The sequence below is a fragment of the Sarcophilus harrisii genome, chromosome 4 (assembly GCF_902635505.1).
Source record: "Sarcophilus harrisii chromosome 4, mSarHar1.11, whole genome shotgun sequence".
NCBI classification, from domain to species: Eukaryota; Metazoa; Chordata; class Mammalia; order Dasyuromorphia; family Dasyuridae; genus Sarcophilus; species Sarcophilus harrisii.
In genome coordinates this window covers 321,905,904-321,919,516 of record NC_045429.1, presented here as the reverse complement: position 1 = coordinate 321,919,516, position 13,613 = coordinate 321,905,904, and the positions used below count along the sequence as shown (strand labels likewise).

Genomic DNA, 13,613 nt, shown 5'->3' with positions numbered 1-13,613 from the left:
AATTATTATTTCATTTTGTCCTTTTTTTCCTTTCTGTAGAACTATTTGTGCTTCTAGTGAAGTTACTCATTTTTACCTACCTTTTAGACTTTTTTTAATTTACATCATATTTATTGATTTTGTTTGATATTTTCTGCTGTTTACTCACATTTTCTCAGGGACAGTCTTACTCCCAGTACTTGTATGCTTCAGTTCCATTTACTGGGTTTGGGGCTGACATTCTTAGTATATAACTCCCTTTCTTTTCTTTTTTTTTTTTTTTTTTTTTTTTTTTTTTTTTTTTTTTTTAGAAAATGGTCTCCAAATTTATTTTTAGTCACTTTATTCATCATGTATCTTCTACTTCAAATAAAGCTGTACCTCCATTTTTAAGACACTTTCTACAGAAGTCTTTCTTTCTTTTTTTTTTTTCTTTTCTTTCTTTTTTTTTTTAATAGCCTTTTATTTACAGGATATATGCATGGGTAACTTTACAGCATTAACAATTGCCAAACCTCTTGTTCCAATTTTTCACCTCTTACCCCCCCACCCTCCCCTAGATGGCAGGATGACCAGTAGATGTTAAATATATTAAAATATAAATTAGATACACAATAAGTATACATGACCAAAACGATATAATTCCCTTTCTCAGGCACTGCCATAACTTTTTCTGAAGTTTTGAATCAAATGAAGGTTCTAACTTGTTTTTCTCTTTGGTTTACTTTGTTGTTCTGTTTGGGATGATTTTTAAACATTTGGTGGAGGTTTTTTGGGGTTTTTTTTGTTTTTGTTTTTGTTTTTGTTTTTTAGAAATTGGTTAACTATAGGATCACATTGTCATCCTAAAACTGTGAGATGAATTGTTTTGTTTTTGGTGTTGGGGGCAAAAACCAGAAGTCTCTACCTTGGATACCAGCTGCCTTTTCTTGGGGCGGGGCGGGGGAGGGGGAATGGAGGTCTGGGTTTGCAATCCTAAAAAAAAATGCTTCTTCTGGGTCCTTGCCATCCAGGTGACAAGGAGTTAATAGAAGGCTAGAAGGCTCTTTGCAATGCCCAGAGGTGTTTTTCTTTTAAGAGGTCAAGTAAAGAGTAGGGACAGAAGAAGGTACCTGCAGTCCCAAGTTGTAATTTCTATCCAGAGAGGATAGTGGTAGAGGTTAGGAGGCAAGAAAAATGTACTTTCTATTCCCGAAGCAGTCTTCTCACCAGGCCCTAAATCATGGTATTCTATATAATAGAATATTATGGTATCATAGAATTAATAAAAGTGAATTCTCTAGGGAAATATGTCTAATTCTTTCATATAAGGTTGCTGTTGTGTGAAATCCACAGGACTAGATGTTTTCTACAACTATATAAGAAAAAGAAAAGAACAAAGGAAAACAAGCCAGAAGTGGCAGAATTTCAGGCAGACTTGGAACGGAACATTGAATTTGTTTGCTTGCTTTTTAAAAAATTCTTTTGATTATTCTTTACTAAAGGTTGAGCGTAAAGGAGGATGATATAAATTTTTCATACATGTATTTATTTGTTTCCATGGATTGTTACTTTTATAATTAAAGAAGTTTTAAATAAAATGTTTCCACAGCCAAAAACAGTGTTCCAGATGTGGTCTAACTTGTCCAAAATACATAGAACTGTCACCTTCCTTATGTTGAGCACTGGGCTTATGGCAATGCAGGCTAAGATATGATTACTTCTTTTGGTTATCATGGCCAACTGTTAATTCCCTTTATTACAGTAAAAATAAAATTAACTTTGTTGTTTAACCTCTTCTCCCTTAACCCTATATTTATGAAGCTGAATTTTGAACCTATGTGTTGGGTTTTACATTTGATTCAGCATTTTATTCAGATTTCTCACTTTGCATAAGGGTAACTTAGGTTTTTTAGACATAATGCTAACCGAGACCAAGTTCTCCCTATCTTCTGACAAGATGGAAAGGCATTCAATATGGATATAGCAGTAGACTGTATACCTTTTGTCAAAAGATCAGCTTCCGTAAGTTTGGAGAGGCTCATTACCAGGTCAGCTTGAGGGTGATGAATTTTTAAGCCCCAGCAACAACTCACCAGTCCATCTGTGAAAGCTTAGAATGGTGACATGGTGGCAATATCCACACTAGCAAATCAAGGATCCTTTTATGTTTATCCCTGTTGAATTTAATTTTTTTTTTAAATTTTGGTTGTTTTTGTAGTTGTACATGGTTTATTTATTGAATGGATAAAAAGAGAATTAAAGTATCCAGCCATTCTGTGAATTCTGGCCTACAACTTAGGAGGCCTGGGGCCCCACATTCTTTTCTGGGGTCTGGGGTCTCATTCTCTGAGGTCTTCTAGGTGTACCGAGGAAGTAAAAACCCCTGGAGAAGAGGTCAGCAAAGCCAAAGTCCACTACAATGTAGAGTTCACATTTGACACTGATGCCCGGGTGGCAATCACCATCTACTATCAAGCCACTGAAGAGTTCCAGAATGGCATAGCCAGGTAAAAAGGAATGGAGGCCATGCTGCCTCTAGAGACCAGTTAAATATAGCCCAGGTCTTCTAGTATTATTAGTAAGGCATTTTGTTTCTTGGCTAAGATCTACTTAAGCTGGCGGACCTGGTCTTTAATTTTTTTGTTTTACCTTTTTCAATACTATCTTTGTTCAGTGCAAAATAGCAGTATGACTCCTTATGTCAACTAGATGAAGTTAGACACTTAATCATTCTTTCTGAGGGCATATAGATTAAGGAGAGAATTCTGTGGCATAACCAGCGAAGGCAAAGGAAACTTGTGATAAAGTAGGTTCTCTCCTTTAATTACCATGGGTTGGGACTAAATATCATTAAGAAGCAAAATGAAAGAGAGAGAAATGTCAACTATATCTGGGCAAGATGCTAACTTTGACCCCCCTTCTCTGATCTATAGCTATATCCCAAAAGACACCAGCCTTCAGTCGGAGACTGTGTACTATAAAAGAGGAGTGTGTCAGCAATTCTGCCTGCCCTCTCATGCTGTTGATCCATCTGAGTGGGCTGAAGAGGAGGTAAGCTGTCTCTTGTCTTGGGGACATGAACCATGGGGGAGAATATGGGGATAGCATTTCCTAATGGAGACTCCTGAGTACCCAAGAGCCAACTTGAGCATTGGCTTCTGCAGGTAAGGCATATAGAAGCAAGAAAAGGTTTCAAACATTCCAGCTTCGCTCATGCCATTGGATGCATTTGATTCTGTTACACTACTTACATACCTGAAGACATATATATCATATCCTTTTATTGTATCATAATATCCTTTCATTCCATCTCTCCCTATGTCTTTCCTTTAAAAAATAAAATAAAGCTTTTATTTTATTTTCATATGATCAAAATTTCTCCTCATATCCACTTCCTTCTCCTTTCCAGACAGTTTCCCAATGTCTTTCTCATTTCTTTTCAACCTTTTCTTCATTCTCACAACTTTTAAATTCTCCATCCCTCATTATCTTTCCAAGCCATCACCTGTACTCCAGCCTCACTTTATTATTTCTTTATCTCAGTCCTTTAATTAACCAGTTCAAATCCAGCCTGTCTCTTCTCAGATCTCTTGAACTATCACTATTCTTGTTTTGTCAGATTCCAGCTCAACCTTGGCCTCCCTGCCTTCACTCCTAACCATGTGTTGTTGAATGGAGCTGGAGGAGATGAGGCACGAACCAAATGGGTCCAGTATAGATTTTAGTGATCTAATCTCACTGGGCCCTTGCCACAGCAAGACAGTCCTTTCATTCCTCCCTGATTAATACTCTTCCCATTTCACAAAGACTATTTCAAATCTCTTCTTTTTTCCTCACACTTACCAGGCTGTCCTCTCTTTTTGCTGAGAAAATTTTGCCATGAACCCTTTTTTTCTCCTTCTGTATTTTAAAATCTTTAGAATCATTTCTCATTCTTCCTTCCTTTACTCTGTCTCTGTCTTCTCTCCAGGTCAACCTCTTGACATATACTTTATCCCAGCCCATCTTCTCCAGTAAATTATCCCCAACAGTCATCTCTTTTTAGATCTTAAATCTCTTATATCTATTAGTTCTCTCCCTACTACTTACAAATACAGCCATGTCTCCTCCAAGTGTGAAAAATCCTTCACCAGACCTTTGATCTTTTCAAGCCATCATTTTTTATTTTTCTTCCATTTTTTTGCCAAACTTCTAGAAAAATCTGTATACAAATTATCTCAATTTCCTCTCCTCTCATTTTGCAAATCTCTGCAGTCTACCTTCCAAACTCATCACTCAACTGAAATAACTCCTTCCAGAATTACCAATCATTTCTTAATTGACCAGTGTTATGACCTTTTCTGCATTCTCTTCCTTTATCACTTCTTTATAAAATTTGACATTCTCTCCTAGATATTCTCTAGAGACCCACTGGGTTTTTATGACACTGCTCTCTCTTAGTTCTACTTCTCTCTGTCTGATCATATTTTCTGTCTCTTTTGCAAGCTTATCATCCATCTCACACCCTTAATTCTGGCTTTTTTTTCACACCTCTATTCAGGGTCTTCTTCCTTTCTCTCTCTACATTTTCTCAAGAGTGGTCCATAGCAGCTACCAATGGTATAATTAGATAAATATACTCTATTCATATCTCTATTCAACCTTAGTCTCCTAAATTCTAGGTTGGTAGGATGCATTTCAAACTGGGTTTTCAATAAGCATCCCAAACTTAGCATGTTCACAGAACTGAATTAATGAATCTTTTCCTCCAAACCCATTCTTCTTTCAGACTTCCTTGAATAGAGCACTACAGTTCTTCCAGTCATCCAGGTTGTCAATTCCAGTGTGTTATGTCTAATTCCTCATCCCCTTTCATTCCTCACATCAGTCAGTTGCTAAAACTTATTTCCATTACCACAACATATTTCACACATATTCCCTTCTCTCTACTTATGTTGACTCAGGCCCTTGCACTTCTCACTTGGCCTGTGCAGTAGCTCTTAATTTGTCTCCTTGCCTCAAATCTGTCTCCTTTACAATCCATATTTCACAGAACTGCCAAAATGATTTTCCTAAAGTGCATATACTCCCACTGATCAAAATCTAACTCCATATATAACTCCTTACCTATGGACTCGATAGTCTCTTAGATTGTAAGTTTCTTATAGTCAGGGACCATCTTTTGCTCCTTTTTCCAATCCCAGTGTTTAGCACAGTGCTAGGCACAAAGTAGGCGCTTAATGAATGTTGACTGAGTGAATAATGGCCAAACAAACAGTTTGTTTCCCATTTCTGCGTCTTTGTACTGAAACTCCTCTGTGCCTGGAATGCTTTCCCACTTCACCTCTGCCTCTGAGAATCCTGTTTTCCTCAAAACTCTGCTCAAGTACCATCTTCCAAATGAAGCTTTTCCCAGTTTCCTCCAGTTGATAGTGCCCTTCGTCCATCCTAAAAATTTACCTTATATAGATTTTATATATCCTTACTTGTACATGTGGTCTCATTTAATAAAAACCTTGGGGGCAAAGATTAATGCATTTCTGTCTTTGCATTTCTGACGCTTGGCACATTTTATGTTATATAGATGTGTGTGTGTGTGTGTGTGTGTATTTTTTTAAGATAGAAATATACTTGGGGCTGGGGTTAAATCCAAAAGAAGTTTTTAAAAGAGATCTTTTTAAAATAGCTAAATTGACTTGTGCAATTAAGGGTATATTGAGTCCTTGGAGAACAGTCCTGAATGATAATGATTAAGACTTCTTGATGGGTTGTCCCTTTATGATATATTCTAAGAGTGTTTGGCCAAATGTTACATCTGTCTAGTACATTTAAATGTCTCAACTCCTCATTCTGTGTATTCCTTTGTTGTGCTTACTATGCAGCTGGGTTTTGACCTGGATCGAGAAGTCTACCCAATGGTTGTCCATGCTGTAGTGGATGAAGGTGATGGTACGATGGGACGTGGACTCTCTTTCTGTGTATAGTGAGTGCTCTCTTGTGGTAGGTGCTGGCCGCCACAGCTGCTGCTGCCCTAGGGTAGCATGCATTTTTTAAATCATGCAATCAAACAGGGTTTTCTTCATCCTTACTGTCAGAATTCTTTTTAAAGTCCTTAGATTGATGTGACTTGTAGTGTTATGTATTAGTCTCTCTCTCACCCCATCCCCCCAATAATTGCTTAGAAAGCTCTGGGCTAGGAGAATCATTAGTGAGATAGAGATGTCAGGGTGTGGAATGTGGTTTTTCTTCCTTCACTTTATGCTTTTGTGTCTTGCAGAGCATTTTGGACACTGCCATGTACTTCTCGCCACATTTGAAAAGGTGAGTAAGTAAACCAGCAAGAGCACTCCTCTTCTTGAATTAAGCCTAAGTATTAATAATCCATTTTCTTGTCCCACAAAGAAGGCCAGTGCCCAGGCTATCTGAGGTCCAATTGACCTAACTCTGGGGCTGGCTCTGTTTTTGTGTTTTATTGACTATTTCATTTTTGTCCTTATATCTCAGGTATCTGAAACAGTGTCTTAGAATAGCAGGTCCTTAATATTTGGGATTTTAATTTCATTTTATTGATATATTTAATTTAAATACTAATTTCCTTTCTAAACACATTCCTTCTCTCCTCCTCCCAAGTTTTTGTTACCCTTATAACAAAGATTTTAAAAGAAAGGCTGTTGAGGAGAAAAACGGTTCAATAGAACCAGGCACCACATCATGTCTTAACAGTACAGGTCATCTTCCACATTCAGGGCTCCTCTACAGAGAAGAAGGGTGGTACATTTTCTCAATTCTTCTCCAAGGCCAAACTTGATCATTTTAATTACAGAGCATTCAGTTTAGGTGTTTTTTTGTTTTTTTCCATGTACATTGTAATACATTATTACTAGTCATATTGTTTTCATTCTCTTTACTTCATTTTATATCAGTTCATCTGGCTATTTCCATGATTTTCTGAATTTTTTTACATTATGATGAATTTTCCATTATATTTGTATAGCCTTCATAAGAATGTATTGAATTGAATATGTAAGAGTAAATAAAGGACTGAATATGTAAGAGTAAATAAAGGAACAGCTGCTTTGTATTTATAAATTCTGTATGTTTGTTTTCTATTTATTCTGTATATATTTCATCTTAATAAGTGGTGTATTGGATAGAAAGCTGACTTTAGCCAGAAAGACCTGGGTTCAAGGCCTGGCTCTAACATAGATTGGTTGTATGACCCCCTCAAAAAAATCACATAACCTATTAGTGCTTTAGACAACTTTTTAAGACTCTTTTAAGGTTTTAGAAAAGGTGCTGATGGTTATCAATACTAAAGAAATCACAAGATAGTCTTCATCCCTGTATTTATTCTTAATATACTTAGAAACATGGCATTTCTTCTCACTAGAATGTAAATTCCTCAAGTCAGGGTAATTTTAATCTTTGTGTTTTTGTTCTCAGCACTTAGTACAATACATGACACAGAACAGGCCTTTATTTAAATGCTAGATTTATTAGCCTCTTCTTGCCTTCTCTTCTCTGTCATGATAATTGTCTTTTCATTTCAGCACACAGATGGCACTTTCTGCGTAAAGCCCCTGAAACAGAAGCAAGTGGTAAGTGTTTGAACTCCAGGACCTATTGTTACACCTCTTCACCAAATGGGAACAAAAATAGGGGAGGTGGATTCAGGTTCTTGGATGTTAAGACTGACCTAAAAGAGATTCTGATTTTTAGCATCTTTATGAACTCAGAATTATTGGGTCTGAGACAAGAATTTAGAAAATGGAAGGATTGAAAGAGCTTTCTTTTTTAGGCTTTTGTTAGTAAGGGACTATATGTGGAAAGGGAGAGAAGAGCAAACCCTCAAGCCATTTTTTATTCCAGTGACAAGAGGTCAGTTTCAATAAGTGAGGAAAATTTCTCTATAGTATAGGGACCGGGAACTGTTAACCTGAGAGTTGTTCCCATCTTAATGCAAGTGCTCAAAAATAAAATATTTGTTGCTTACTAAGATCCCTTATCTATAAGCTCAACAAATGGAACTCCATGTACATCTGAAAGAGAAAGAAGCCCCAACTTCCCATTTTCCTATAGGTCTAGGAAGTTGAAACTAAATCATTAGGGACAGTCATTTCTTTGAGTTAAGCATTTTCCCTGTGTAAAAATGCAAATACTTCAAGGAATGAAATACATTGAAGCTTAATTAGTTAAAAAATATTTTAGTGTGACTTAGTTTCAAATTCTTTCTAAAAGGACAACTAAGATCAAATTTTAGATGGTTTGTTGAACTGATCTTACCTGAATGCAGTGGACATGGCCAGTTTGGTTAGAGCTGTTGCTCTGGGAGGTAGTATGAAATGTGTTGGAGATGATGAGTAGAAATTAAATCAAATAAAAAAAAAAACCTTGAATGCCAGATATGTGAACGATTCTCGGTAGATAAGACCTTATTTTACATATGAGGAAACGGAGACTCAGAGAAAGATGACTTGACTAATTATATTTTTATAAGTGATAGAGCAAAGATTATGATCAGTTTCTCCTGCCTACAAGTTTGATAATCTTCTCAGTATACCATGAATTTACTTCATAATTTTGCCTCAGATCAACCAAAGTGGAAGTAAATATTGGCCAGCTGGGGAATGAAAATGTGTTAGGCTAGCCCCTGGGGTTATAGAGATTAAATGGGGCAGGTATGAATTGTTAGCATTAAAGTAGTAAGAAGTGGGACCATTTTGTCAACCTAGCTGGACATCCTTGGTAACTGAGGTTTTAAAAAAGGGCCTCATAGAGAAGGATTTTGGCCAAATGTTAGATGAGAGGATCATGACAGTGTAGATAGAGTATGGGAAGCAGAGGCTTCTTGGATATTTTGAATTTATTCAAATAATATTTGACAAATATTTAACCATAATGCATGATAAATAATATACATTTAAAATCCATATGCATATATAATATCAATATCTGTCTGTAATATAAAAATAATAATAGCAGTATTTACAGCAACCTTGTGAAAGAAAAACAGTACAAGATTTTTAACTTCTTCCTCAGCCTTTGCTAATGTCCATTTTTTTTACCTGTTTTCTCTTCTCCTTCTCTGTTTCTTTCTTTCCTTCTAGGCAAGCCTTTAAATGGCTATTATATAGGACTGGAATATACTTTAAAATATGTGGGGTTTTTTCCCTCTTGAATATAGGGGATAAAATAATTCATCAAAGGAAAAACTTCAGTGAATTAATTTATAGAGTCTGGATTTTTCCCCCTAAGAATCAGTGATCTTTAGTAGGGGGGAAAAATTTTTTTTTCTTCGGCTGTAAAAGAATTCATTCATTTTTCATAAATATTGTCACTTTGAATTTTTCTTCTTGTGGTTTCCAGGTGGATGGGGTCAGTTACCTCCTTCAAGAAATCTATGGGATTGAAAACAAGTACAACACACAGGATTCTAAGGTAAAGCTTAATGCCCAAGAACAAAAGTCACATTTTCCAGATAGACGTAGGAGCTTAACAACCCAAGCTAAGAACCTTGGGCCTAGAGGTGGCATTTTCCCTCCCTCATCAAACAGCAATTCCCTCTCAGGTGACTGTTTTTTCCTGTACTTCTGGCTCAAACTCTTTGGCAAACTCTAAATTGACCTCTCCCTCTGATAAACTGGCCAGATGCTGGAATTCTTTTAAAGTTCCCAAATTCATGCTCATCTTTTTTGATCAACCAGTCACACTGTTTGCTTCATGATACAAAGAGGTCTGCACCTCATAAAGGGATCACAAGCTGCACAAGTGCCTCTTGTTTATAGATTTAAATTTTTCTCACGATTACATTAATTTGAAGAGGGGTGCTAGTGGTGGACTCACATACTCCCCCTCCTTTACGGTCTTGCCAGTGAGGTATGTGAAATCAAAGTCCTTGTGCTCTCAGCTCAGTAGATTTATTCCCCTTGGCCAGGTGGCAGAGGATGAAGTAAATGATAACAGTGCTGAGTGTGTGGTTTGCCTCTCGGATGTCCGGGATACCTTGATTTTACCCTGCCGCCACCTCTGTCTCTGTAACACCTGTGCAGACACCCTTCGCTACCAAGCCAACAATTGCCCCATCTGCCGACTGCGTAAGTCATATGAGGATGGAGGGAAAAGTACCATTAGCACCTGGGGACAAAACAATTTGATGTATAAGCTGCGTCTGGGATATAGCAAATACATGGAACCCTGGGGAAAAGGGCAAGGAGAATCTGTTTTCTTGGGGTGGTTTGGGCATCTTCTTCCTTCCACATGACTTCTCCAGTGTCTAGACATCCTAACTGGTCATCTTACCTCCTTACAGCATTTCGGGCTCTGCTTCAGATCCGGGCTATGAGGAAAAAATTGGGCCCTTTGTCCCCAACCAACTTTAATCCCATCATCTCTTCCCAAACATCTGACTCTGAAGAACACTCAGTAAGTTGGGCAGTCTAAAGCAGGAGTCCATGTCAGATTTTCTAAGACTGGGAAACGGATGCTTTAGAGGATCCTTGCTGACTTCTGATTTCCACTGTTCTTTTCTTTATTACCACTCTGATACTATAGCAGTTAAATTACGCCCTGATATGTCTTATTCTTTGAATAAGCCCATCAAAATTAAGTTGTTTTGAAGACAGCAAAATCATCATTTGAATACCATAATAAATATAACCACTTTCCTTCCTGGACACTTAGCTTCTCATTTTTCATGGCAAATACCACTTCATAGAACCCTAACTCTGGAATTAATCATGGGAAGAGGTAGGGCAGATAAATGATAAGTTTTTGTAATTCAGTACTATTTACTTCTCAATCCTCCATTTCATAGTTGGGTATAATAAGGTGCAGAAAGATAAATTAACATAACAAAGCTTTATAATGGAAGACAGAGGTAGATTTAGGAGACATTCTCTCAACTCTTTTAGCTTTTCCCTTTTCACTTAAGCACTCTCTCTTAAGATTAAGAGTCCAAGTAGAATTACCACATAGATATAGGCCTCCCTTCCTGAAGCTGTTTGGCATATGGATCTCTCCTCTCTCACTAGTATTGAAATTATTTTCATTAAACCCTCAAAAAAAAATCTTGAAGGAACCTTTCATATGGAGGCAGAAATAAAACTGTCATGAAACTAGAATTTACTTTTAAACAAGGATGTCTTTCATCTGCTATATACGCCTGATATTTTCAGCATTTAACAACCTATCTCTGGTTCTCCTAGTCTTCAGAGAACATTCCCTTGGGTTACGAAGTGGTATCTCTGCTGGAGGCCCTAAATGGGCCCCTCACTCCATCTCCAGCTGCTCCCCCACTTCACGTGCTTGGAGACACCCACCTGTCAGGAATGTTGCCTTCTTATGGCAGTGACGGGCATCTGCCCCCAGTCCGAACCGTCTCCCCTCTTGATCACCTCTCTGACTGCAGCAGCCAAGAACTCAAGCTCAAGAACAGTCTCTCCAAGTGAGTAGTCAGTGCTTGCTAATAACACCTCTAAGATACTGGGAGTGATGGGTGTTCATTTCCTTTTTTTATTTTAGTGTTTTATCAGTGCTTTTAAAAAACACCAATGATATTTCTTAATATTCATAACATTATCATAATAATCTTGGATATATTATATCCATAGCATTTCTGTATTCCTTTAAAGATTTCAAAGCACTTAAGCATATTATCTCAGTTAATCTTTTAGCTACCTTATAAGATAGATGCTATTATTATCTCCATTTTACAGATGAGGAAACTGAGGCAAACTGATTTGGGTAGAGTCACACAGCAAATGAATATCCCAAGCAGGATTTGGGACTCTCCCTGGTAACGAGAAAGTATAGTTAAACCACCCAGATTGTCACAGGGACATGTCTGACAGTACCGGCTTCATTCTGCCATCTCTCTACTGAAGAGAGATGTTTTCCCATTAGCTCTGTGGTGCCAGGATTAATCATCACGTTGATCCGAGCTCTTCCGATGCTTTTCTCACCTGCCCAGTGACAGTGGACTGATTTTCTGAGAACTTTTCTAGAATTTAACAACCCTCAAAATAGCTTAGTTGCCATCAAAACATTAAGGAAGGGACTAAAGCACTACCACAGATTATATGAGATTCAGACATAGAAGCAAAAGGGGGTAGTAGTGTTGGGAAACAAAAACTGTATGCTGAGGGCTCCCTGCACACTATTCTGAGAACATGCTGGGGCTAGAGGCCTAAGAAATTGGTGGTATTGATGCTCCAAGGCAGTCTAGATCAGAATAATAAGGATACACAGTTTGTAACAGTTTTAAAAAGTGAATTGTGCTGGGCGTTAGTGTTGGCAGGGTGTTTATGGCAGAGTGGGGAAGGGCCTGTCTACCCTGGAGCCTCCCAAGTTTGTGCACGGAGCACATGTGACCATGACAGCATCAGAGCTAACCTCAGGACACGTGATGTTCTCAGGCTGCAGCTTTGTTCTCCTCTGACAGGCGTCACCCGCTCCTCTTCTGGGCACAGAACTCGGCTGGCTGGAGTGCAGACTTTGTTTCTTCAGGTGTAGCTTTGGGTCACAAATATCTCCTTTAAACTTACCCAGGTCCATCTCCCAGAATTCATCCGTGTTGCACAAAGAAGACGATGAGCAGTCCTACAGCGAGTCTGAAATGCAGCTCTCCCACAGGCAGTCTCCCCATCAGCTTGAAGAGGTGACAGGCACTCTGCTCTCTGCTCTCCTGGGACACAGCACCCACTTCTAAGGACCCACAGCCCTCCTGCCTCCTCTTGCCCATACCCTGACCCGGAAACACACCCCTCCTCTTTTGGCTCCATTCCTCTCGGGGGCTCATGGCAGAAGCAGTTTTTGGAGAGCAGAGCCATCTATCCTATTGTGCAGACTCCCCTTTTCAAAATAGAACTTCTTATCCATAATCACGAAGGCCAAGTGTTCCCCCATGTGACAGCTGCTAGGTGACCTATGTCACTTGAGCCAGAGCTGTGTACAGCCCCAGCAGATGCTGTGCCCTAAGCAGGCTGGGATAATGGGAATTTTCCCTCATCCCTTGGGAGGGAGTTGTCATTCCAAGCTAAGGCTGAAGAGAGGTGATGACAAAAGAAACACTAGCACTAATGTTACCTGTTACCTCCTTTTTCAGACAGCTTCAGCTTCCTAGCTGCTGGTTTCCTCTTTCCTAGACACACACACACACACGTTTCCTGTCCCTCCATATTGCTACCAACCCTGTATGCTTTGAGCTCACTTTACCTTCCCATTGTTGCTTTTCCAGGAGTGCGGTGCAACTCCAGAGAGTGAGAATCTCACTTTATCTTCATCAGGAGCCATTGGCCAATCATCTTGCACAGGGACTCCACTCTCTTCCACGATTTCTTCCCCAGAAGGTACTTAATAGAACAAGACTAACAGTTGCTGTGAACCTTCCTCCTCCATAAGGATTCACATTTTTCCTTGGGGCTGTAATCAGTTAATGGTATGATATGGTCAAGCATAGTAAATGTAATCCCTGGTTGAGGGAAAGACAGGAGACTTCTGCCTCTGCTGTGATGAGAATGCTTAGTGAAAGTAGCTGCATTGTTTCCTGGGCAGCCAGGGAGCTAATCTCCTCCTTTTGATTTCCTTCTGAGAGGACCAAGAGATCTAATGTGTTTTTTTGTTTGGTTGGTTTTTTTAACCTTAATACTAATTTTAATTCTAAATCTTGGGGAAAG

At 38.6% G+C, this 13,613-nt stretch overlaps 1 protein-coding gene across 5 annotated transcripts in view; it reads left to right on the top strand.

Annotated features, from left to right (window-relative positions):
- The window catches only part of RNF157 (ring finger protein 157), a 120,797-nt gene that overhangs the window by 93,288 nt on the left and 13,896 nt on the right, over positions 1-13,613 (top strand). For 4 of the 5 annotated variants that reach the window (XM_031965859.1, XM_031965861.1, XM_023502520.2 and 1 more), the window contains exons 4-14: positions 2,322-2,468; positions 2,895-3,012; positions 5,823-5,889; positions 6,218-6,261; positions 7,491-7,538; positions 9,307-9,378; positions 9,875-10,034; positions 10,250-10,362; positions 11,145-11,383; positions 12,487-12,595; positions 13,175-13,286. In XM_031965859.1, the coding sequence (XP_031821719.1) occupies positions 2,322-2,468; positions 2,895-3,012; positions 5,823-5,889; positions 6,218-6,261; positions 7,491-7,538; positions 9,307-9,378; positions 9,875-10,034; positions 10,250-10,362; positions 11,145-11,383; positions 12,487-12,595; positions 13,175-13,286 (1,229 nt within the window). The remainder of the gene's footprint in view (positions 1-2,321; positions 2,469-2,894; positions 3,013-5,822; positions 5,890-6,217; positions 6,262-7,490; positions 7,539-9,306; positions 9,379-9,874; positions 10,035-10,249; positions 10,363-11,144; positions 11,384-12,486; positions 12,596-13,174; positions 13,287-13,613) is intronic. The other variant, XM_031965860.1, reaches the window with a different exon arrangement.